This window comes from Physeter macrocephalus, chromosome 10 (genome assembly GCF_002837175.3).
Source record: "Physeter macrocephalus isolate SW-GA chromosome 10, ASM283717v5, whole genome shotgun sequence".
NCBI lineage: Eukaryota > Metazoa > Chordata > Mammalia > Artiodactyla > Physeteridae > Physeter > Physeter macrocephalus.
The window spans coordinates 20,941,032-20,967,172 of record NC_041223.1 but is presented as its reverse complement, the minus strand read 5'-3'; the positions used below and the strand labels follow the sequence as shown (position 1 = coordinate 20,967,172).

Here is a 26,141-nt window from a genome sequence, read left to right as displayed (position 1 = left end):
TGTGGTTTCCTTACTTACTTACTTACTTTGCTCCCTGCAAACAGGGAGCAGGACCAGAGCGGGACGGCTTGGTTATCCCATCAGTAGGAAGTTCTTTGGCTCCTTTTGCTATGGCCTACAGAGAATATCAGTCTCTGAGTGAGGGGAGAAGGGCTAGAAACAGGTAAGGCACAGGTTCCCAGGTAAGGCACCCATAAGCCCCTGAAGCTGGGCATGGCTGGAGTCAGTATCATAGAGGCGGAGGCTGTTGTCCCACGTGTCCCCTTCCTCAGGGTTTTCCAGGAAGCTTAGCTAAACATTCCCTCAGAGCTTGAAAACTCAGAAATTCTATGTCCCCAAACGACTGTGTTTTTCCAAAATTTTGGGTTAAATAAATATTTGTGTATCACTTTGCAATTTACAAAGTTCTTTTCACTTACATAATTTTATTTTGTTTGTATTTTGTTTTTTTTTTTGCGGTATACGGGCCTCTCACTGTTGTGGCCTCTCCCGTTGCGGAGCACAGGCTCCGGACGCGCAGGCTCAGCGGCCATGGCTCACGGGCCCAGCCGCTCCGCGGCATGTGGGATCCTCCCGGACCGGGGCACGAACCCGTGTCCCCTGCATCGGCAGGCGGACGCGCAACCACTGCGCCACCAGGGAAGCCCCACTTACATAATTTTAAGTAATGAAATGCTCAGACACTCCAATGTGGTTTTATTTTAAAGGAAGCAATCGGAGTTTCCATCAACTCCACCGGGATACAGTGCATGATGAGCAGCTTTAAGGGTCTGTAGAATTAACAGTTAGAAGAAACCTCAGTCTCCCTTGATACAGCCAGACTCAAAAAGCACTTGATCTGTCCTTTTCTTACAGCACTTATCGCCGATCTTGCATTTCCTTCCTTACTTACTTGCCTTATCTCACTTACTAGATTTGAAGTTCTTTAAGGCAACAGCTCAGATTTATCTTTGCATTATTCACAGTGCCAGTGGAACTGGCAGGCCACAAACTGGTGTTTGTAAAATGAATGAATGAATGAAAGTGGATGAATAAATTATACCCACTTCCTATTAATCTTCTGGATTTTATTTGGCTTATGTGAAGAAAATTCCCCCAAAGGAAGGAGGCTAAGCTAGAGACTTTATAAGGAATGCTATCTTTCAGAACCTCCCCCCACCCCCCAATGGACTGGGGAAACTTGTACTTTATAACTAATAAAAGACTAGTGAGTTCTTTCTGAAAAATTTGTTTAAGGCCCCTAGTGGTTTATCTTTACTACCTCGTAAATTGTTAACTCTCAAATATTAAACCAGCAATAAACCAGAGCTCCCTTATCAATCATCCTTTCCTCATTGTTTATACGAATTAGGAATTTAGGTTGCTGTTTTTTTTTTTTCCCCTCCCAAGTGTGACGATCATGTAAAAGAATCACAGGAACACATTGGGAATGACATATGTAAGTAAGAAAAATTCACACACAACACAAACTCATATTTTGCCGTCACCTCAGCCTTGCAACAGGCTCTGTAATAGATGTTTGTGTGTATGTATATTGGAAAAATAGAAAAACAAGGTCAGCACAAACAGTATTTGTACGTATGAACGAATGTAAAACAAAATTTCAAGTTTTTCTTAACATTAAAAATGACACCAAGAAAATTATATAAAATAAATATACCCTTGGAACTAGGACCCCAAATTCAGCAACCTCAGCACACTGAGATGGGAGAAAGAAAACCACCTTGACTAAAGACCAGGTTTGCCTGGGGTGGGTGTGACTCACATTTTCGGATAATCTGAATAAAGGGGATCGTGTCAGCACGAGGCATCCATGCCAGCTCTGGGCTCTCGGCACTCAGTCCACTCCGGGTGGGCCGCCTCAGGCCAGCCGAGCGCCAGCCCGGCTGCTGCAGCCGGGGAGGGCGCGCGGGGCGGGCGCTGATTGACGGGGCGCGCGGTCAGGTGACCCCGGGCGCCACGTTCCCGGAGCCCAGCCTGCGGTGGCCGCCTGGGCCGGGCCGGGGCCAAACCCGGAGCCGAGAGGAGCTGATCTCCTGGAACAAAGTTGCCGGCCCTGCGGCAGCGGGGCGGGAGAGCCGAGGGGGAGGGGGAGCGGCTGGCCGGACCTGCTCGGCCCCCTCCTCCTCGGGAGAGCGAACCCCGAGTGCCCGGACAAGAGCCAGTTCCCAGGAGGGCGTCCACGCGCACCCCGGCGGTCCTGCGCCCTCCCCCGCCTCCAGGGCCTCCGGCGCTCCTCTCCCTTCGCCAACAAAGGGGCAGGCCCGCGGAGGTGGGGGGAGGGAGGAGGCGGAGCCGGAGGAGCGAGCCGCTCGCGCACAAAGTTGTGGAGTCGCCTTTCCTCGGAGGAGGGGAGCGGGCAGCCGCATCCTGCAGCGGGCTTTCTCCCGCCGAGGGGCGAGGAGGAGCCTCCGGCTCCCGAAGCCGATTGGGGAATCTCGGGGAGCGGTGCCCCCCTCCTTGCGGGTCGTTTCGGCAGACGGAAAACTCTCTAGTGTTTGGCAAACTTGGTGCCTGCGCGCCCGTTCCAGGTTTGCACTTGGACTGTTTTGTTTTTGTTTTTGGCGGAACTACGGGGCAGAAAGATTGCACAAGTTAGGGGCGTTTTCAGTCGGGTGTCAAAAAAAAATTTTTTTTCTTTCGGATCTTGTCTGGTTTTCCATAGTTGCTTTTTAAAAAACATCGCATCACAGAGCTCACGTTCGCACACACCCCCGCGATTACTACGCCTCAAACACAGCAGAGGAGCCCTCGGCCCGCTCGGGACGCGGCGGCGGCGGCGGGCAGGCGAGGAGGGCCCGCGGGTCACCGGAGCAGGTAAGCCCATGCATTATTGAGCCTCGGGCCGGGTAATGTGACCGCAGCCCCGGGGAAACGGGGCGTAGGCTGCGGGGAGGATGGACTTTTCTGCGGCTCCTGCGCTCAGGATCAGCGTCCCGAGCTCCTTCTCAAGGCTGAGCCTAAGACGTAACCAACTTTTGCTTGCACTTTCCTTGGAACCCCAGTTCAGCTCCCCGCGGCGGGACGGAGAATGCCAGAAACGTGGAGAGAGCTCGGGCGAGAAGGTCCTCGGAATCCGTGTAGTAGCGAACGACCCAAACTCCTCCGACTGGTTCCGGGCTCCGTCTTGACTCCTCCAGGCTTCCTCCCGGCTAGGGTGAGAGGGTCGCGCCTCCGTGCGCGCCGGGCCAGTGATCTCCAAGAGGGGACGTGGCTTCCTAGAGGGCCTGTCACACACACCCCAGCCCCGGGAAGGCGGGGCCCCGGAGGTGTCCGCAAGGACAGGGTGGGGAGAGGTTCCCAGCTATCCGCCTGGCAGGAAACGTGCTCGACCTCCGGGCCGTTGCTGCTCCCGAGGGTGGGGCTTTGGAGAGGTGACGAGGGGCGCTCGGTCGGTGCGTAGTCCCGCGCGTCGCCTCTTCTGGTTTCCCGGACCCTTGGCATCTCTTGCTGCAAGTGGTAAGGTAATTCATATCCCTTTGTGGCTCCGGGTCCGAGGCTCTGGTTGCCCAAGGCTCCTTTGAAAACCAAGACAGCACTAATTTTAGGCTGTGCAACTTTTAAAAGGCACGCTATTAAAAGTGCATTTTTTCGCCAAGCCCCAGATTACCAAAGAGACTCGTGCCAGGGTTGTTTCAAGGGGAGGAGAAAACGTGTCCGACTTCCAAGAGCCAGGGAACTCACACTTTGTTTTACGCTTAACTGGGGAGCCCGGGTCTAACCTGGGTTTAACAGCCCCTCTCACAGGGATGCCCTGGGGAGAGCCTCCTCTTTACCAACCTCCAGGTCACCTGGGTCACCAGGGCCTCGCGGGTCGGTTCTTCATGGAACTCCCCTTGGGACGGTCAGTTGCCGTAGCGGGCGTGAACCGAGTTCGGGGAAGCCCCGATTCCCGGGGTTCGGGCGGGAGCTCGCGGCCTCAGGGACCCCCGGCAGTAGGCTCATCCATTCCTTTGTAACTTGCATGGGCCTCAGGAAGTCGGGTGGGCCCCTCCGGGCTGGTTGCTGGTGGGCCCGGGGCACGCAGCCTGCCGATAGCGCCGCGAGTCAGGCGAGAGCTGCTGGAATGCGAAGCTCCTGGGTGCATTGGCTTCCAGAAGGCCAGGCGGCGAGGGCCAAGGTTTACGCGGAGTCATTCCCCGCCCCCTGGACCCGCATTTATGGGACCGATGAGACAGCTCTTTAACTCTCCTTCAGGTGTTTACCTAAAATTGATTGCCTCTGTAAACAGCATTAACCACAACAGTATGAACCTTCCCTTGGAACGCTTCCGAGAATGAATGGCAGTTCTTGGCACTGGGCGGTGTCTTTTACTAAGTTTCACGCGGAGCCGCAAACTCTGGCCCTCTGGGCTTCCTTTTCCACTCTCTAGCATTCTTAGGTTTTGGTTCCCGGTGTAAATGAATGAATAGTTTTTGCCTAAGGACCCACACCATATTTCCATCGTAACTGCACATTGTTAAACATGTTTGTATTCTTACATTTTATAATTTCCAAATTAAAAAAAAATTAAAACATTAGATTTGCCCATAAGGCCATCCCCCATACTTTCAACCCGGTTTATTGCCACACACTCACGGCTTCTGGTGCATATGACAGCCAGAGACGTTCTGAAGAAAGCTGGTGAATACAGAGTGTACTGGTTTCAGTGAGAAAGAGCTGGCTAAACTGTGCAGAACATCATTATAAGGCAACAGAACCTAGAGCAGAGGTAACAATAAATTACAACTGTAGAGGGCTTAAAGCTTGTAAAGCAATATCCCATTCATTTATTCTGTTTCTCGCCTAGCTTGGTGTGGAAAATGGCCTTGCTTCCATACTATTGATGTAGAAGTGGAGGGTCACACGGAGGCACATTGTTAGTGATGAAAGTTTGATCTGTCTTTTGACAACCAATAATGAATTGCTGCCATATGTTACTCAGCTTGGAGACCCCTGCCCATTAGTGGCACCAAGTGTCAGTCAGTGGGTATCTGTTACTGTTAAAATGGTCTTCTGTGCTTCTCCCACCTTCCCATTCTTTCCTTGTCCTCTGATCCCCCTTACTGCTGTATCTTTGTAGCATATAAAGAAGAGAAAATTTGAGAGTTTATCTTAAATAGTGGCAAAATAAAATATTCTGATGAAGGAACATTAATGTGCAAATGAAATAAAGTTCTGTGTGAACAGTTTACTTATCTTTTAGGGACTGGGAAAAGTCTTTGGAAAGTGTTGAAGAAGACCCTTGGCTAAGACCACTTATGAAGGAGAGCATTAGAAATATCTTTCAAAGGGAATAATTAGTTGCTGTCTAGTAAAGAGAATTTTTTTGGGGCAAAACTGATTTTCCATAATGAAATTTTATGTGCATTGTTCTGAACAAAGTTTTTGGTTCCTGAATATAATAAAATACACTTAAGAATTCAGCAGATCTTTTGCAGTTATGTACCCCCCAAAATGAACTTAATTACATAATAATCCATAAAGTATAACAGTAGGGGACAATATAAAAAATGAAAAATGTTTTTTATACCCTCACAAAATCTGGCAGCCTGATGATCCAATCCATGTATTCCTCCCTACTAGAGAGGAAATTGTTCCTAAAGCTTCAGCAATCCACCACAGTTTTCATGTGAGTCAAACACTTTAACACTTAAAACATTTTTCTAAGGTAATTTTGATCTCTTTATTATTAGAACACACCTTTTTCCTAACTGGTAAGGAAAAAAATAATATATTTTATATATTTATATATTATAAAATAATATGGTGTTTCCTTGAATGTTATATGTCATAAAACATTGTAATATGTAAAACTTCTAATTATTTCATAAATATGTGAAATGAAATATATTACAAAATAGTAATGCCACATGGTATATCCTTGAGATAAAGAACTGGGTTGTCTAATCCTAGTTAGCCGTAAACTCTGGTTGTGATATCTATTGTAATATGTGAATTAATGTCTATTGCTTGTAGATTAGTATTTGGATGTGTTGACTGTTATATTCCCAATTAAATGATTAATTTATTTAACTGGCATTTGGGGTGCTCATAGGGGATGTTAGGATATAGCCAAGTTGCTGAACTTAAACTTGAATTCTGATTCTGTTTGGATTGTTTGGGCATTGTGTTCCAGAAAGTACTAGGGCTATTATTATTGACATTCTTAAAGAAAAGTGGTACTGCAGGATAGAATCCTCAATTCTTTAAATTTTAAAGGTGCCTCTGACTAATTAATTGCTAAAGATTAAAATTATTTTGAGTGATATGTATTCTCAGCAGAATATTCATGATGTATTTTCCAGAATAAAATCTGTCAATGGATATAACATGTAACCGTCCAGATTTATATATAATCCAGACCATTCCTGAGATCAGACTTTTTTGTTATCTCCACTTGTATATCTCAGAGGCATCTCAAACTCAGTAAATCCAAATCACACTCATTATTTCTGCCTTTAGAGGCTCATCCTCCAGTGTTCCCCAGCTCAGTGAATGACTCAATTAACTGCCCAAGCCAAAATTGGGCAGGCATTTTGTACCTCAGTATCCTGAACATCTCATATCCAATCAGTTTCCAAATCCTATTGACCTTTACTTAATATCTAATATACCACAAGTCCACGCACTTCTTTCCATCTACCCTTATTTAGGCCACAATCATGTTGCTTCCCAGCTTAAAACCATCTACTGGATTCCCGCTGCTCTTTTTTTTTTGGCTGCGTTGGGTCTTCGTTGCTGCGCGCAGGCCTTCTCTAGTTGCCGAGAGCAGGGTCTGCTCTTCTACTCTTCGTTGAGGTGCGCGGGCTTCTCACTGTGGTGGCTTCTCTTGTTGTGGAGCGTGGGCTTTAGGGCGCGCGGGCTTCAGTAGTTACGGTGCACAGGCTTAGTTGTTCCACGGCATGTGGGATCTTCCTGGACCAGGGATCGAACCTGTGTTCCCCTGCAATGGCAGGCGGATTCTTAACCACTGTGCCACCAGGAAAGTCCCCTCACTGCTTTTTAGGAAAGCCTTGACATGGTCTCTAAGGCCCTGTCCCTGGTCCTTTCTACCTCACCTAGTTCAACAGGTCTCTCTCCTCTTGGCTGTTCTCTCCAAAAGCACTGGCCTTTGCTCAGATTCGTGAATGCTCCATGATTCTTCCTGCCACTTAACATGGGAGATTCTCTTCCCACCTCTCTTTTTGGCTAATTAAATTCATCTCATCCTTGAAGGCTTGGCTCAAATGTCCCCTCTTCAAGAAAGCCTTCTTTAATTGCCCAGAGCAAATCAGATTCTTCTTCTGTATGCTCATACTACTCTGTGCTTCTCGTTTATACATTTGTAACATATTAGTATTATAATGAAATAATTCATTATATAATTAATTGCTTGGTGTCTATGAATTTCAAGATAGTACAGGCTGTGTCTCTTTTTGATAGTCATATTTCCATTGCCCAGATCAGTGCCTTACACATAGTCTCTGAGTGAATATTTGCCGAATGAATGGTTACTATATATAACTTTATATAACTGTATATGACTATATAATGTATAGTTTGATATTTATAGTCATATATATTATATAGTCATTATACATATTATAGTTGTATATTATGGCAATATATGTAATATGTTATATATGTTAATATATATGTCAACATATATATTATAGTCATATATATATTTTTCAAATCAATACTTTCCCATTTCTCTTTAGGTATTGATGTTGATCATTATAGAAAACTGAAAGTCTTAAAAAGAGGACCTTGTAAAGTCTTTGGATTATACTGAAACTCAGCTAAGATGGCCAAGTATGGAGAACACGAGGCCAGGGCTGACGACGGGCAGAACGAGTTCAGTGACATCATTAAGTCCAGATCTGGTAAGTAATGGTAGCTTAAGAAAATGAATGATTTTTATGCATAAACTACTTAGAAGACACAGGGTTTTTTTTTTTTTGTTTTTGTTTTTTGCGGTACGCGGGCCTCTCACTGTTGTGGCCTCTCCCGTTGCGGAGCCCAGGCTCCGGACGCGCAGGCTCAGCGGCCATGGCTCACGGGACCAGCCGCTCCGCGGCATGTGGGATCTTCCTGGACCGGGGCACGAACCCGCGTCCCCTGCATCGGCAGGCGTACTCTCAACCACTGCGCCACCAGGGAAGCCCAAAACACAGGTTTTTATTGGCTTGTTTTTTGTACTGTTCTTGTGAGACAAACTTCTTTTGAGAAACATAATTCTGACAAATGACTACTACGTTGTAAATGGTGATATAATATCTCTGTGTATCCTATCTTCATTTCTCAACACAACTTGGTCTCCTGGTATGTTGCTTGGCATTGCTTGGTGAAACTGCCACCTGTTAGTTGATTGCTGTTCATTTATAAGAAACCCCTTGAACACAAAAGGCAGCTTAAAAAAAATGATGCTTAAAGTAGGAAGTACTGTGGTTTCTGCTGGGATGGATCCTCTTGAGTTTGGCTTCCATACCGCCTTTCCTCCATCCCATTTGGTGACCATTTCTAGGCCAACAGGTGTCCTCCTACCTGTTCTTCCCATTTTGAAACTTCTTATGAACCTTCTCGAGGCACAGTTTCCACTTAGGTAATATAATAAACAAGACTAAGACAGATTAATGGTTTTCATATGAACATTTAAATTGGGGACTTAAAGATACCACTCCCTCCCCCAAATTTTTAATATAACCGAGTGCTTTTTTACTCTGGCTGTACAAATGAATCAACTGGGGAGTTTTTTTAAAAAAATGCAAATGTATTGTCTCTACTACAGAACTATAGAATAAAAATTTCTGTATTTTTAAAAAGTTTCAAATACAATTCTGAGATAGACTCTATGGGGAGATATTTTTGAGCAGGCAGGACCGTTCTGAGTTTTGAAAATTGCACAGAACTCCACCCTGGGTGTGAACACTATACTTAAGTAACTTTGAGAGTTACTTTGGGCTATAAACTTGCATCCAGTGTCACTTTAAAACCATAAAAGGAACCTAAAGTCTGTTTTTGCTGTGTGCACCATCTTTATTTATGTTAGGAAGTTATTTCTTATTGTATGAATCTGGAGAAATATGCACTGAAAATAAGCTCCAAATTAATAGAGATATGCATTTAAGATACATTTCCCTCTATGACCCTATTGTTGGTTGATTGGTAAAGATTTTGGTTATTACAGTCTTGGCTTTAAATATGTAGGTGCTATTGTGTAGCTTGAAGGATATTTTGGGGGGTACAGCTTAATATCTTATCTTAAAGTATGCTCTGAGAATGTTTTATTGCCCCCAAATTATTTTTGATTTAAATGCTTTAGTAGTATAGAGTACTATGTCGATGTAAGGGATTACTAATATCTTCTTAAGAGTATAGAATGTATATCCAGAAATATATAAATGTAACAAGGAGGAAAATGAATGTGAGACAATTTAATGTATCCATGCTTGTCATGTTCTATAAATTGTGAGGAGTTATGTTCTTAAATAGTTTTCTGAGTCAACCTCCATTACAGTAAGACCTTTGATATTTATAACTATGTACTTTAGCCATGTTCATAAAAAAGTAATTATATAAGTTTAAAAATACTGGGTATGTATGATGAGTACCCATAACTTTCAAACTATTCTTTAAATTAAAAATGATTATTTCAAAAGACTGACTATTCTCATACACTATTGGGGGATAGTTGGGCAAAAATTATTACATGTTTTTTTTTTTTAATTTTATTTATTCATTTATTTAATTTTTTAGCTGCATTGGGTCTTCGCTGCTGCACACGAGTTTTCTCTAGTTGTGGCGAGTGGGGGCTACTCTTTGTGGTGGCGCGTGGGCTTCTCATTGCGGTGGCTTCTCTTGTTGCAGAGCACGGGCTCTAGGCTCCCGGGCTTCAGTAGTTGTGGCTCGTAGGCTCAGTAGTTGTGGCTCGCGGGCTCTAGAGTGCAGGCTCAGTAGTTGTGGCACACAGGCTTAGTTGCTCCACGACATGTGGGATCTTCCCGGACCAGGGCTCGCACCCATGTCCCCTGCATTGGCAGGCGGACTGCCAACCACTGCGCCACCAGGGAAGCCCTATTACATGTTTTTTAATTATTTATTTATTTATTATTTTTATTATTTTTTGTGTGGTGCGTGGGCCTCTCACTGTTGTGGCCTCTCCCGTTGCGGAGCACAGGCTCCGGACGCGCAGGCTCAGTGGCCACGGCTCACGGGCCCAGCTGCTCCGCGGCACGTGGGATCTTCCCGGACCGGGGCACGAACCCGTGTCCCCTGCATCGGCAGGCGGATTCTCAACCACTGCGCCACCAGGGAAGCCCCCTATTACATGTTTTTAACATATGCATACCAGTTGGCCCAGTAACTCTATTTTTGGAGTTTTGTTCCTAGGGAACACACAGAAATATACAAGCAAAAAGTTGATCACAGAAAAAATTTATAAACACCATAAAAATCAAAGATTGTGGATTGGTGAAATCATAATTTCCCAAAGTATTTTAAAGCAGCATAAGTTCTAATGTGTAATTCAAATAAGGATGTCATAGGCAAAATAATTTTAGGAAACAATGGTTAACCTACTCTGTTCCTTTTAGTGTAGGGCACTTGAATAAATTATATAGAAACGCAGTGGAGCTAATTAAATTAGCGTGTATTCATAAAGTAGAAGATTATACATTCATAAAAATGTATGTGTATGTATATGACCATAGAAATATGTTCTTGATGTTACATAAAAAATATGTGCAATATGAAGTCATTTATGTGAAAAATATTTTTTTTCAAAAAAGTTTAGCAGAGTGTATACTAAAATGTTAATAGTGGTCATCTTGGCATTATAATTTTTCTCTTTTTGTTCATATGTACTTTCTAAAGCTTTTCAATGAGGCTGTATTACTTCTTATATTTTTAAAATATTTTTAAAGTATTCTTAAAAATCTCAAATTGCTTCGACTGTTTTAATGCCAAGGTGATGACTATTACTTGTTTTTTTTTTTTTTTTTTTTTGATGGCTCCTACTTCAAAAAACATTGAAAAGTTATCAGTTGCATAGCTGAGATCTGAATCACATTCTTTTGGCTGGATTATGTTACAAAAAGCAGTCGATAAATTTGGATATGAATGGGCCTATTAGTTCCAATCTTGCTTTCTGGAAGGCACTTTTTTGATTCTTTTAAGGTAAATATTAACTCAGTGGTCAGTTCTCATGGTACTCTAAAATTTACATGTTGAACAGGGATCTTTAGTTCAGATTAAGTCAAAGGAATCATCTACATATGATGCATATATTTTTTTAACATCTTTATTGGAGTATAATTACTTTACAGTGTTGTACTAGTTTCTCTTGTACAACAAAGTGAATCAGCTATATGCATACGTATATCCCCATATGCTCTCCCTCTTGTGTCTCCCTCCCACTCTCCCTATCCCACCCCTCTAGGTGGTCTCAAAGCACCGAGCTGACCTCCCTGTGCCATGCAGCTGCTTCCCACTAGCTATTTATTTTACATTTGGTAGTGTATATGTGTCAATGCTACTCTCTCACTTCGTCCCATCTTACCCTTCCCCCTCCCCGTGTCCTCAAGTCCATTCTGTACGTCTGTGTCTTTATTCCTGTCCTGCGCCTAGGTTCATCATTTTTTTTTTTTTAGATTCCATATATATGTGTTAGCGTACAGTATTTGTTTTTCTTTCTGACTTACTTCACTCTGTATGACAGACTCTAGGTCCATCCCGTAATTCAAAGAGTCATGTACCACAATGTTCATTGCAGCACTATTTACAATAGCCAGGACATGGAAGCAACCTAAGTGTCCATCGACAGATGAATGGATAAAGATGTGGCACATATGTACAGTGGAATATTACTCAGCTATAATGCATATTTTTAAAGATCCTCCTTGGATGCGTTCTATGCTGAATTTTTGCTTTTTCATTTTTTTAAGGGAATGTTGTCCTATAGGAGAATTTTGATTCAAATCTGTTCCTCTATGTTTCTTCCTTTTGAGGGACTAGCTATGGGGGAGGGGATAGAGATTAGGGTGGAAAAGAGAAGTGATGTTGAGATTATACTGGTAAATTTATCTCTTGGTTTATGACGATTCCTCTTTCTCTCCAAATCCTTGAGTTTGGACAGTCTAAAAGCCTGGCATCATAAAAATATTGGTGCATTTTATGTTAAGGTATTAGGATTGTTTATATTGACCATATTCAATATTAATTTGCTTTATGCAGTGTATGAGGTTTAATAATTTTTTAAAGTCATTTTCACCACCTAAGCAGAAATCTGAAATATCAAGAGTAGGTGAGGAAATAGTTTCATGAATATAAAAGTCATACATTTCTTTATGGTTGTAATACATTTGCCTTGGATTTGAGTGACTTTTGGAAAAGAACTTGAAAGAATATGACCTTTAATGATTCAGGGCCTGGGCTTGGGTAAAAGTAGATCTTTCCCTAACTTAAAACACGCAAGTCAGATTCATCCGTTGAGTGCATCTTTGATAGCCTGAATTAGTGGGCTTCAGAAAGTTTAACAATTTATTAAGTATTTTGAGAGTAGGCCAAGAGTAAGAATTTTTTTTAAGTGAAATATGTTGTCAATGGCGTCTGTGATGCATAAACTTCTGCTTGGAACATTTTAAACATGAAATAATAAAGTGGTTTGAGATATGTATAAAATCAAAGAATATCCTCTCCACTATTTTATTCTGTCAGTAGCTGACACTAATGCCAGTAACATAGAATAAGTCAACCTTTTCTGTTCTTCTCAGTGCTGGTGTGGTAAGTTTTAGCTCCAAGCCCCCCTAGAGGGTAGACTTCAGGGCTAAAGACTGTGCCAACAAGCTCCAAGTGAGGATTTTGACTGCTTAGGGATTAGAAGCAGAGATTCTCAGATGGGAACATTTGTTGACTGAATTAGTCAGTAAACTCCACATCGTTGTATGATTGAAAGCATTCTTTCAAAGCCTTTAGGCAGGAAGCCTGAGTGTAACAGTTTCATCATTTCTTTCTTCACCTTTTCTATTCTTGTGTAATCCTGGGATCTAATTGTTGAGGGAACCTTAGAGGCCCTATCACCTGGCCATGGCTGTGCGGTGGTTACCCAACCTCTGCTTGCACACCTCCAGTGACGGGATCTCACTGATGATGATGACGATAATGATGATAATTCTAGCAACTTATATTTACTGAACACATACAGTGTGCAGATGTGGTGCTCAGAGTTTAATCCTCAAAACCACTGCTTCACAGATGACAGACATGAGCCACACAGACGTATAATAATTTGCCACACTGGCCTTCTTTCTATTTCTCCAAAGGCCCAGTCATGCCTACCTCAGGGCCTTTGCACACCCCTCTTCCCCTGCCTTTGCCTGATGGGCTCTTTCTTGTCATTTAGAGCTAGGCTTCAGTGTCACCTCTGAGAGAACTTCCCTGCTGACTTTAGAAAGTAGCTCTCCCAGTCATTCTTGACTGTATCACTATATTTAAGTTCCCCATATGCTCTATCACTATCTGGTACTTTTCTTGTTTTTTTGTGCTTGTTAATGTCCTTCCTACTAAAATTTAATTCTACAAGAGTAGGGACCCATATATCCCTGGGACCAAGCCCAGTGTCTAGCTCACAGTAGGTGAGCAATCAATGTCTATTCAATGAAAAAGGCTACAGAACTAGAAAGTACCAGAGCTGGGGTGAGAACTCAGGTGATCTGACTCTAGAAACCCTCATTTGACCTCTGTAGAGTGCCCAGTTTCCTAATTTACCAGGTAGTTTATTCTGTTGCTGCCGGAACGTTCTTTTTAATTTTGTACCTAAATCTTTCTCTTAGAAAACTTGCAGAGTATCAGTCGTATTTATATATATCCTCTTCCTTCGTAGTTACAAGATTGGGACCCTGGGCTGTGAGACAGAGCTGCTCCAGGCCTCCTGCTGGCATCACAGCCCTGCTAAAGGAGAGCCGATTGCAGGAGATGGCGTGCTGCTCCTGGCCCTGATTATTGCCCCTGTTCTCTGTCATTCTCTGTTAAGAGTTAGCAAAGGGGAAAATAAGAGTTAGCAGTCCTCTGGGTGGAAGGTAGAAAAATTGATAATCTGTTTCTGACATGAATTCCCTTTTCTCTTTTCCCCTGCCTGCTGCTCAAGGCTTTTAACTCACTGGTGAAAAAAAGGTAGTGGATTTCAGATGCACTGCGATATAGCACAGTTTTAAGTCCTGGTCTGATGCCCAGATGGGTATCTGGCGTTGAAAGAGCTGGTAGGTGTAGGGGGAGGGAGAGAGAAGAAAAGAGAGGCCAGTGAAATAAAAATAAAACAAATTGTTTAATATGGAATATTATATATACCAGGCCTAAAAAGATGCTATGTTTGCAATAAGGTAAACTTGCTTAACAAGATGGGGTTTTATGAAACTATGAGGAAAGTTACCTTATTTGTTTGTCTTTTAGAGGCCTTTCTTTAGAAAAGACAGTGGTTATGTTGTATTTCCCATTGGTCTACCTCTTTCTCTTTCATTTAAAGAAATATCTGTGAGGGGATTTTCCTAAAGAGTTTAAGGGACTGTGAAAAATAGTTCTTCTTCTTCTTCTTGTTCTTCTTCTTTGTTATTTATTTATTTATTTATTTATTTCTGAAGCTTTACTTGGCTGGAATACCTGTGCTTTGAAGGGAGTCTTTGAGCAGATTTGGTTTTTTTCCATGAGCCCTGGGGATTCGTGGTGAGGGACAGTGACCCTGGTGGAAATTCAACTCCAGCAGAGGAGAGCAGCTATTCTTGTCATGCGCGTAAAAATATTCTCTGTGTTGGTACCTCATTATGCTGAAGTAGTGCCATCATAGAAAAGATTTCTGTATTAATGTGATTCTCATGACCTGTTACTAGGGTTGTGAAAGCTGTGTCGGTGATCCGTTCTTGAGAGAAAAACATGAATTGTGGAGAATGTTCTAAACAGTGGAAGTACTTTATTATATAGACAGAATGGAAAACTCAGTTTTATTGAGCCTTATTTGAGTCCAGATTTGAGCTAGATGCCAATAGGATGATTTTGTGGGAACAAGGGAACATGCAAGACGGTTGATTTTCTGGGAACAAGGGAACATGCAATATCGTTGATGGTTGTAAAAATTACTTAAAATTTTATTGCGAAAGATTACTCAGGGGCTTTCACATGTATTGGTTAGATTTTTTTTTTCTCCTTAGGCTGTTCGTGTGGAGGCAGAGGTGTTTCCTGTATTACTCTTTCTATTTTTTTGGTATGCCGTAAGTGTTTAATAATGAATACAGTCAGTTTAGTATTTGAAAGGTGAGTCAGTGTGAGTTTTTAATATATATTTACCTTTGAAATGATGGCTGTGGACTGAAGAATCGAAGCCGGATCTAGTCCTTTCACTTTTCCTTCCTCTTGTCCTCGATGAACACCCGTCAAGCGTGGGAGGCAGGCAGGCCCGGCTCCCCCGTAGCTCTCCGGCCTCGGTGCTCATGCCTTTTCACAACCAAACACCTGCGATTTCTTTATATTCCGCGGGCCTTCTCTGTCAGAAGCTTGGTCTCCTAGCCTAGCTAATAAGAGGAACTGTTTGTGCGTGGGCTCATCTGGTAGCTAAGATTAAGGTTTGGAGTGGTCCAACCTCACATCCTGTTTTGAAAACTCAATTTACTAAAAAAAAAAAAAAAAAAAAAAAAAAAAAAATCAGTTTTGGCACAGCCATTGAGCTCGTGATATCGATCAGGAGAATAACATTTCATAGGTGAATATTTTCAAATGAACGTTTTTTGGTAGGTGGGTGGTTGGCTAATTATGATTTCTGTCTAGTTCAATAATCTTAGCATTGAATTACGTAACATTTTTTTTCCCCAAAAAGCAGAAGAAAGCACATAATGGCATTTCTGATGTAGCAGAGAAATCCAATAAAAAATATGACTTTATGTCTCGAAAGTGGCACAACTTTGAAAAATGCCGTGGTTGAAAAAATAGCTGCTTAGATCATCTTCTCCAATTCCATAGTTTTAATATTTGCACATTTCTAACATGCCATGTTCTAAGTAAGATTTTGGTGTAGGACATTTTCGTGAAGAAGACCTGGAGGTGGAGAATAGCATTTTGAGGTTAATACTGATTGATTGCTTCTCTTGCTACTCATCAGCTATGTGAGTCTTGTGATTTAATATTAGTTCAGTAATTACATAGATGTAAACATATGCTTTTATTTTGAAAGTCCGGTTTTGGGTTCAGCCTCTGTCCGGTTCCTAACTCAGGCTGCATGTCAGATTGACCCCTGGGGATTCTGATTCAGTTAGTGGGGTGGGGTCCCGGCATCTGGAGTTTTAACAAGCTCGGCCGGGTTATTCTGTTTAGTGCCATTGATTTATGGACAAAGGAGGCAGGCTTAAGACTCTTGGAACCAAAGTGAAAGTGGTCTGTGCATTTCAAAGGAGCAGGGAGAACTATAGTCAAATGTTGAAGATTATTTCTACTTACAAAATCTTCTTTTAAAATAATTTTAAGGGGTAATGGATTTCTTGGTATTGGACATTTTTTTTCTTTTGCCTTGTATTCTGAAGGGTTTTGGTCATGTTGAGCAAAGGTAAAACTGTGTAATGTGAGTCAGGAGAGTGATGAAACTTGGTGCATTTCTTATTGTGGTCTGTGGAACCAGAGGATCATACCAAAATATTCAGCCCTGAAATATTTCTTCATGGAGCACCTTGGTCTTCAGCTTGGTGCATTGAACCTCTTCCTGCTGCAAGCTTAATGTCGAATCCTGAATTCTTTTGTGGAGTCATCTGAACTCATCATAAAAATTTATTGTCTATCTTTTCTAAGAAAAATTTCCAAGACAGATGTGGTTTTGACTCGTGGTGAGGAAAAATCCTCACATCCATCCTCTATGTTGGTTTTCTTTTGTTTTTTTTCTTTTTAGTTAAGTTATAATTTATTCATACAATGGAATGATTTGCAATGAAAAATCACACATTCTTTCTGTATTTATATGGGATGATTTCTAAGATATGATATAAAGTGTAAAAACATAATAACATTTTGCTAGTTTTATCTTGAAGGTTAAGGTGTTACATTTGTATTTGCCTCCTTGTTTTTGTAATTTTAAATAGGTGAAATCTAGTACTTACATTTAATATAACTATACTTTCTTTTTGCTATAAAGTAATTTAAAAATGAGTGAATTTTAAAAGATGAATAATGATTTTTTTTTGTCATTGATGAATTAGGAGTTAAGTGATGTATGGACCACCACAGCAAGTTCCCTAAGGATCTATAAATACACCCCAGAGGTCTTGGGATGTTCTTATATTCATTTAACCAAACCTAACCAAACACCAAACCGCCAATCTCTTATAGTCTTTGAGTTATTTGCAGTAAAGTCTTTGAGCTCTAATCTTTAACCTCTTTGAAGATGCAGAAGGGGATATTCATTTCTTCATTGATTAAATAACCTCCAGGGTGGTTTGAGATACATAATTGCTTTTCTGTAAGTCATTGTGTGGAATTTGAGATCAGTCTCAGATTTGATGAGATCTATTCCTGAGGCAGTTTTAAGATTGAGGCTTACAAAGAGACAACCTGGTGAGGCCTGAGTGGGATTGATATTTCTATTGGAACAGAGACTTTTGTGCAGAGGTTGTGCAAGTGTGAATAAATTTTTTTCCTTCAGTTTTACTGAGATATAATTGACATACAGCACTGTGTAAGTTTTTTTTTTTTTTTAATGCGGTACGCGGGCCTCTCACTGTTGTGGCCTCTCCCGCTGCGGAGCACAGGCTCCGGACGCGCAGGCTCAGCGGCCATGGCTCACGGGCCCAGCCGCTCCGCGGCACGAACCCGTGTCCCCTGCATCGGCAGGTGGACTCTCAACCACTGTGCCACCAGGGAAGCCCAGCACTGTGTAAGTTTAAAGCGTCCAGTATATACCTAAGGGATAATGATTTGACTTACATACAACATGAAATGATTATCATAGTAAGTTTAGTGAACATCCATCATCTCATATAAAATCAAAATTTAAAAAGTAGAAAAAGATTTTTTTTCTGTTATGAGAACTCCGGATTCACTCTCTTCACAATTTTCATATATAACATACAGCATTGTTAATTACATTTATCATGTTGTACATTACATCCCTAGTACTTTATCTTGTAACTGGAAGTTTGTCCCTTTTGACCAAAGTGTGGGTAAATTTTTTTTCTGTGATTTTTTTTTTTGGAAATGTTTTTTTTATAGCAAAATATACATAACATAAAATTTACCTTTTAAAACATTCTCAAGTATACAGTTCAGTGGCATTAAGGTACATTCATATTGTTGTGCAGTCATCATCACCATCCATTTCCAGAATTTTTTCATCTTCCCAAACTGAAACTCTGTCCTCATTAAACACTAACTCCTCTTCCCCCTCCCTCAGCCCCTGGCCCCTGTCATCCTTAGGAGGAAGGCTTTTCGGATATATTTGAAACAAATAGACCACAAAATAAAACCAAAATCCACCCCAAAACAGATAGACTTAAAAACCAAATTTGGTTCTAGGTCATAAATGATCCATTTCTCAAAGTGAATTGTTATATTGCCAGTTTAAAAATTATACTGTCTTTTTAAAATTGAGATATAATTGACAAATAATATTATGTGAGCTTCAAGTATACAACATAATGATTCAATATTTGTGTATATTGTGAAACATACTCACCACAATGAGTCTAGTTAATATATGTTCTAGCACCATAGTTATAGCATTTTATTTTCTTGTGATGAGAGCTTTTAAAATCTACTCTTAACAACTTTTAAATATGCAGTACAGTATTATTAACTATAGTCACCATGCTGTATTTTATAGCCCCAGAACTTATTTATTTTATAACTGGAGGTGTGTACCTTTTGACCCCCTCCTCACTCCTACCCATCCCCAACCCCTGCCTCTGGTAACCACCAATCTGTTCTCTGTGTCTTTGAGATGTTTTTTTTTTTAAGATTCCACATGTAAGTGAGATCATGAGGTTATTTGTCCTTTTCTGTTGACTTATTTCACTTAGCATAATGCCCTCAAGGTTTATTCACGTTGTTGCAAGGGCAAGAATTCTATCTTTGTTATGGTCGAAAAAGATTCCAGTGTACATTTTCTTTATTCATCCGTTGATGGACACTTAGGTTACTTCCATATCTTGGCTATTGTAAATAATGGTGCAGGGAACCTGGGGGTGCATATATCTTTTCGAGTTAGTGTTTTCATTTTCTTTGTGTAAATAGCCACAAGTAGAATTCCTGGATCATATGGTAGTTCTGTTTTTATTTTGGGGGCGAACTTCTCTACTGTTTTCCACAGTGGCTACACCAATTTATAATCCCACCAACAGTGCACAAGAATTACCTTTTTTCTACACCCTCACCAACACTTGTTATTTCTTGTCTTTTTTTTTTTTTTTTTTTTTTGTGGTATGCGGGCCTTCCTCTGCTGTGGCCTCTCCCGTTGCGGAGCACAGGCTCCGGACGCGCAGGCTCAGCGGCCATGGCTCACGGGCCCAGCCGCGCCGCGGCATGTGGGATCCTCCCATACCGGGGCGCGAACCCGGTTCCCCTGCATCGGCAGGCGGACGCGCAACCACTGCGCCACCAGGGAAGCCCTATTTCTTGTCTTTTTGATAACAGCTATTCTAACAGGTGTCTGGTGGTATCTCATGGTGGTTTTGATTTGCAATTCCATGATGATTAGTGATGTGGAGCACCTTTCCATGTACCTGTTTGTTGGTCATCTGTATGTCTTCTTTTGGAAAATGTCTGTTCAGATCTTTTGCCCATTTTAAAATTAGATTGTTTGTTTTTGCTATTGAATTGTATTAGTTCTTTATATATTTTTGGATATTAACCTGTTGGAGGAGGTCATCGAGGGGATGTGACTGCTGGTTGGCCTGCAAGGAGGATCCAGGCAATCAGAGGCTCCTCACCCCCTCCCCATCCTTGGAATATATGTTCCACTCACTCTTCCTACACTAGGAGGTACTTCAGGGATGTAGCCTTGAGAGAGTAATGTGTTATTGAGACCATCTGGATCATATATATTACTAAATCCCTTAAGGACTCTATATAAACTCTTAAGAATTTGGCCAGGCAGAGATCTACTCGTCCTGCTGTCACCAAAGACAAGCCTCATATGTAAGTTCCCTTGCTTATTAAACCTGTCACCTACCAATGAGGAGTGGTCTGCCTCTTTCTTCCATCTCTCCTTGCCCTTTGTGTATGGGGGCCAGTTTCAGATTTTACTCAGGGAGCTCTAAAGGTTGCAACCAACAGGACCCCTTATCAGGTATATGATTTGCATGACACTGTCTTTTAAAATTTAAAGTACAAGTATGACTCAGAGCTGGGAGAGTGAATCTGCATATTATTTGGTGTTGAAGGCTCCTGGCCTTATCCAAAAGCCACCTTCTGAGGTGGGGGGGCTCTGAGATAAAACTCCATGTATGCTCTAGTTTACTTTGTTACCGTATATAGTCCTTTCATAGGTGTTTAGAAAATGTTATACTGAAGGACGTAAAGATATTTATTTTTGTAGTTTTACATGTGGTATCAGTGGCCAGTTCTATAATATAACAGACCCTTCCTCATATGTTAAATCCCATTTTAATGCTCTGTCTGTAAAAAATTATCAGAGTGACTTGAATGATTTTAACTTATGTGTGCCTTTTCAAGAGATGTAGCCTGTTAGAAGAGTGTTGGTATTTGGAGAATGCACACACATGCTTGCCCTCTGTCTGGGGCTGGCCTTATTGAGAATTTGGTGCAGCACAGATCTTATTCTAGGGACCTGGCATCAAGGCAGATTGCTCAGAGGGGGAACTCACTTGCATGTATGTTTCAATGCAACATTTAGGGAAGTCTGATGCTGACCTATCTTTCTAGCCTCCCCCAACCCCCCACCGCCTGCAAAATACCCCGCGAGGGAGGCCAGTCGTCCTTGTCTTGCCTTTGGGACAGGGCTTGCTTTGTTTTCTGTGCTTGATCTTTCTTCCCTCCCCAACCCTTAGTTTTGAAATCCCCACCTTTCAAACATCAGCATAAATGCCACAAAGCATTCTATTCTTCGATCGATCACAGAGCCACAGTCCATCTCCTTCCCTCTTGTTCACTCTTTATTTCTGTGTTTGGCTCTTCTTGTTTGTGTATGGGTACATGATTTCCTAATTTGACCTTCTGATTGCCAGCCTTTAGCTTAGTCGCCACACACAGTAAGTGCTCAATAAAAGCTTACTGTGCATTTTAATGGTTTAATGAATCAGACTTGCTGATATACATACCTTATTCACTCAGCAAATGCTTGTTGTTCAGTCAGTGTTGCTAGATGATGAGCCCAGAGGTGAGCAAGACATGTGTCTCTTCTTCAGATGCTCTCAGGCTGGCTGGGAAGAGAGGTGTAAAGAGACATCCCTGCACAAAATCCCGTGCCACGTACACAAGGCTGTGGGAACAATGGGAGGAGGAAGGACAAAGTCTTACCTTGTTGGGAAGGAGGATGGGGCTGGAAAGAGAGAGCCTTAAGAGGAAAGCAGGTGAGGTGTGCCTTGAAGGATGCATAGGAAGTAGCCTGTGGATCATGGAGAAAGGGCATTCCAAGCTGATGGGTAAGAACAATGCATGTTGAGTCTGCAGCTGTTAGGTGAGTGTGGGACACGTGTCACAGATGATGGGAGAGGGTGGGGCCAGATTTTGAAAGCTCTTTTTTTTTTTTTTTTTTTTTTTTGCTGTGCGCGGGCCTCTCACTGTTGTGGCCTCTCCCGTTGCGGAGCACAGGCTCCGGACGCGCAGGCTCAGCGGCCATGGCTCACGGGCCCAGCCGCTCCGCGGCATGTGGGATCCTCCCGGACCGGGGCACGAACCCGTGTTCCCTGCATCGGCAGGCGGACTCCCAACCACTGCGCCACCAGGGAAGCCCTGAAAGCTCTTTTGAAGCATGCTGAATGGTTTGATCTTTTCCCTGTAGGGAGCCACTACAGGATTTTAAGTGGGTTAATGTCGAATGGGCTCAGTATTGTTTATCAAAAAGATAACTCAGTCGACAGCATGAAAGAAATTTAGAAGGGAGCAGAGCTGAAGGGTGGAAGGAAGCAGGTAAGAGTTGTGAAAATAACTAAGCTTAGAGATCATGGGGGTTTGGACCAGCGTGGTACGGGTAGAGAAGGAGTAGGGCAGAGGATTTGAAAGATCCTTAGTAGTTAGTAACAACATGTATAAAGCCACAATGTAAACGTCACCTCATGGGATTTGTTTTATATTTTTCAATCTGATGTATAGCTTTTCAAATTATAATTCATATATATATTTTTCAATCAGATGTACAGTTAAAAAAGTTATGTCATGTTATAGCCCTTTCGGTATTAGCTCTTCCAGAATTAATATTCTTTTCTTTTTTTTTGCCGCGCCATGCGGCATGCAGGATCTTAGTTCCCTGACCAGGGATCGAACCCATGCTCCCCTGCATTGGGAGCGTGGAGTCTTAACCACTGGACCTATAGGGAAGTCCCCAGAATTAATATTCTTGACTTGATTAATTTATACATTTTCAAGGTAGTTTTTTACTCCTTAGTTACATTGACTACTGCTGTTTTTCTAAAGTACTGCCTCTTCGTCAGTTTATTTAGGTAACTGAATTGAATTGTTTCAATAGCATTTGTAATTTTTTCCATATGTATATTCTGAAAGAAAGGTCATGCTGCAGAAAAAAAATAGGTTAATTAAAATGAGAAAAAAGAAAAAGTTTGTTCATATTTATGTAGTATAATATAAAAGTTCTTTGAAAAGGTAGCACAGAAAGGTAATATTAATCTCATCTTAAAGGGAAAATAATAATCTTGGACAGCTAAAAGAAAATCTACGTGTGAAAAGAGCCTGGAAAACTATTTCAGAGGAACTTTAATTGAACAATAGGATGTTTCATGTGAGGATAATGTCATCCTGTAATACTGATTTCAGCTTCAAGAGATAGGATAGAGTAAATGCAAATTGAAAATAAATTAAGAACAGATGTTGAGAAATACCTTCCATTTAGGGAATAAGTAAGTGGTGGAAAGGTGATTGGAGTTCAGTCAATAAAGCGGGAATGCTCAGAAATCATAATTATTCAGGTAACAAATGCTTTTCTTAATGTGACGCTCTGCCGTGGAGGTTTGAGGAGTAGAAAAAAGAAGAGGTTATTATTGTCATGTTTTTCTTTTGAGTTCTATCTTTCAAATCCTAATACAGTAAGTCCCCTACATACGAACCTTCAAGTTGTGGACTTTCAAAGATGCGAATGTGTGATCACATGTCCAATCACGTAAGTTAGTTCACGTGCCTGGTGTACATTGTCACATGTGTGCATCCTCTACAAGTGGTTGTGCTTTTGTGTGCTTTACTGTACAGTACTGTATAGAGTACAGTAGTACAGTATCTTTATTTCAAGCCCAGGATATTCACTTGATGCCAGCCCCTGTATGCCAGCTGTTGTACTGTACTACGGTACTTTTCAAGGTACTGTACAGTAAGATTTAAAATGTTTTCTCTCATTTTTGTTTGTTTTTTATGTATTATCAGTGTGAAAAGTATTATAAACCTATTACAGTACAGTACTATATAGCCAATTGTGTTAGTTGGGTACCTAGCCTAACTTTGTTGGACTTACAAACAAATTGGACTTACGAACGCACCCTCGGAACGGAACTTGTTCGTATGTAGGGACTTACGGTATTCAGTGGGCTAACTTTAAATTCCAGTATAGAAGCTGGCATTTCAGAGTGGTGGTTCCCTTGACCTTTAAGGAAAAACAGAAGGGCTTATTTGAAAATTCTGCATTGTTGGGCTGTGCATTGTGGTTCCTAAGGTTTTGATTTGGCCAATTTAATTGTCTCTCTAGGCTGTGAATATGGCTTTAAGATTCAGCTCTATTTTATGTTATGGAGATTGTTAGGGAAGGACTTATTTGTCTGAATCTACCTATCTATCTGTCTTTCTGTCTATCTATCCATCCATCCATCCATCCATCCATCCATCCATCCTATCCGTAAAAGACATTTTGAATAGCATGTTGTTGCCTTGCTCCTACTATATGGCAAGCACTTGGACTGGCACAGGGTGACTAAGACACAATTCCAGGGGTCAGTTATCTTTCACCTAGAGAGGGCAGTTGCACAAGCTTTTAAGTAAACAGACTGAACAGGCAGTTAGAATTTTAAAAAGGTAAAACAGCACAGGATGCTGTGTGAGCTCCTGGGAGGGTTAGCTGATGTCTGTGGGCCTCAGGAAAGCCACCTAGGGAGAATGGATATCTAAACTAAGATCAGAAAAATGAATACAAGTGAGAGAAAAAGTTGGGAGGTGGAGGTGAGGAGCGCTATTAAGATCGAGGGAATCAATGACATGTCAGAGGTTTGGAGGTAAGAGCTGCAGATTGCTCAGTGTGGCTGAAGTGGGATGTGAGAAGTAAAGATAAAGGCTGGAAAGTTAAGGTAAGACCAATTAATGAAGAGCCTTGTAAGCCACGGTTAGGAATTTGGATTGTATTCTAAAAGTAACCCTGACAGGATTATTTTTAATTTAAAATTTAACATTATTTAAAAAAATATTGAAGCAGTCTATATAAGTAAATATTGACGTAGAGGAAATGATATACCAGATATGTGTGCCCTCATTTGAAATGTATCAGCTATTAATATTTTGACACATTTGCTTTAGAGCATATGTTAAAGACCTAATTATATCAACATTGATAAATCTTAAAAATAATTTTAAGTATAAGCAAGCTGCAGAATGTATTGAATGGTACCATATATAAAGTCCAAATATCCTCAGAAATTACAATGTAATGTTTATGTAATCATAAATACATTCAAAAATACAAAAATGTTCATGGAAATTATAAACACTGAATTAAAGATTGTGGACTTCTCTAGAGATAATGGGAGAGGAGCGTCTTCAATTGTGTCTGTAATTCCTCAATGAAAATAAAAATAATATCTGAAGCAAATATGCAATAATGCTAATTTGTAAAGCTGAGTGATGATTGCCTTAATTTCAGTTGCTTGGAAGTAGAATTTGAGACAGAGATTTGTGTGCCCTTGAGAACAGTTCCTAAAAGAAACAAGGGAAGAAGGTTTGGGTGGAGGAAAAAACTGAACTGCAATTCATTTACAACAGGGGCACCATCTGATTCCATAGGGAGCCCTGGAGCTGGGATGGTTCTTCAGAGGTTTCCCCAAGTGAGACCATGGGGTTTGGTCTTGGGACTCATGTTTTGACCTGTATACTGACTTTAGGCTGACCCTGGGAAGGAGTTGAGGTGAAAGTTTGGCCAAGCCAACTACCTTCAGCCAACTGCCATTCCTGGAGTGATGCACAGCTATGAGCCCTCAGCTGCCAGCGTTTTCAGCTGCTGGCGGGACGAGTGTATGCATTGCCTTCTGTGTAGTGCACCGTAGAATCCCTTACGATGATACACGTGGTGCCATCTTACTATTGTCTCTTTGCAGGTTTGAAATATTTCATAATTTTTCAAACCTCAGCATTAAAAAAAAAATCCTCCAATTTCTAGGTACTTCTCAAACTACTCCTCCAGCGCACGCGCACGCGCGCACACACACACACACACACACACACACACACACCCACACACCCCATAACATAAACCCCAATTCAAATATCTGGTCACATACTTACTATTTGTTTTTCTCTGGCAATTGGAGATGCCCTCCTCTCTCTCAGTCCTGGTTTTAGAAGGTTTTGCTGCCTCTGAGAGGTTTTAAACAGATGGCTGATCTGATCAGATTTACTCTTTAGGAGAATAGATGACTTGGGTTGGGGCAGTGGATGGGGCAAGGCTAGAGGCCTGGAGGACCACTGTATGACCATCACAGTTGAAGGGGGAGGGGTATTGTTGGCCTGAACTAAGGAGTGGTGGTTGGGATGGAGAAGAGGGGAGAGTTGGAAAGCTTTAAGTAGGAGAGAGCCTTGATGGGACAGAGTGGTAGGAAAGGACTCTGCTTTGTGCCTTCAACACCTGGCAGGTGAAGCCTTTCTGTTAAGGTTTTGGGGGGACAGAGATGAGTAAGGGGATGTATTCTTTCTATCTATCTATCTATCTATCTATCTATCTATCATCTACCTACCTACCTACCTACCTACCTGTTATCTGTTCTGTATCTCCC

At 41.7% G+C, this 26,141-nt stretch overlaps 1 protein-coding gene across 6 annotated transcripts in view; it reads left to right on the top strand.

Moving 5' to 3' along the window:
- The first annotated feature begins 2,453 nt into the window (after window positions 1–2,453).
- The window catches only part of UTRN (utrophin), a 517,905-nt gene continuing 494,217 nt past the window's right edge, over window positions 2,454–26,141 (top strand). For 2 of the 6 annotated variants that reach the window (XM_024122704.3, XM_024122699.3), the window contains exons 1-2: window positions 2,527–2,817; window positions 7,683–7,847. In XM_024122704.3, coding sequence (XP_023978472.1) covers window positions 7,769–7,847 — 79 coding nt within the window. In that variant the 5' untranslated portion in view covers window positions 2,527–2,817; window positions 7,683–7,768. Of the gene's footprint in view, window positions 2,818–3,005; window positions 3,158–3,341; window positions 3,465–7,682; window positions 7,848–26,141 lie in introns of those variants that run through there. The other 4 variants (XM_024122701.3, XM_024122700.3, XM_024122702.3 and 1 more) reach the window with 4 other exon arrangements.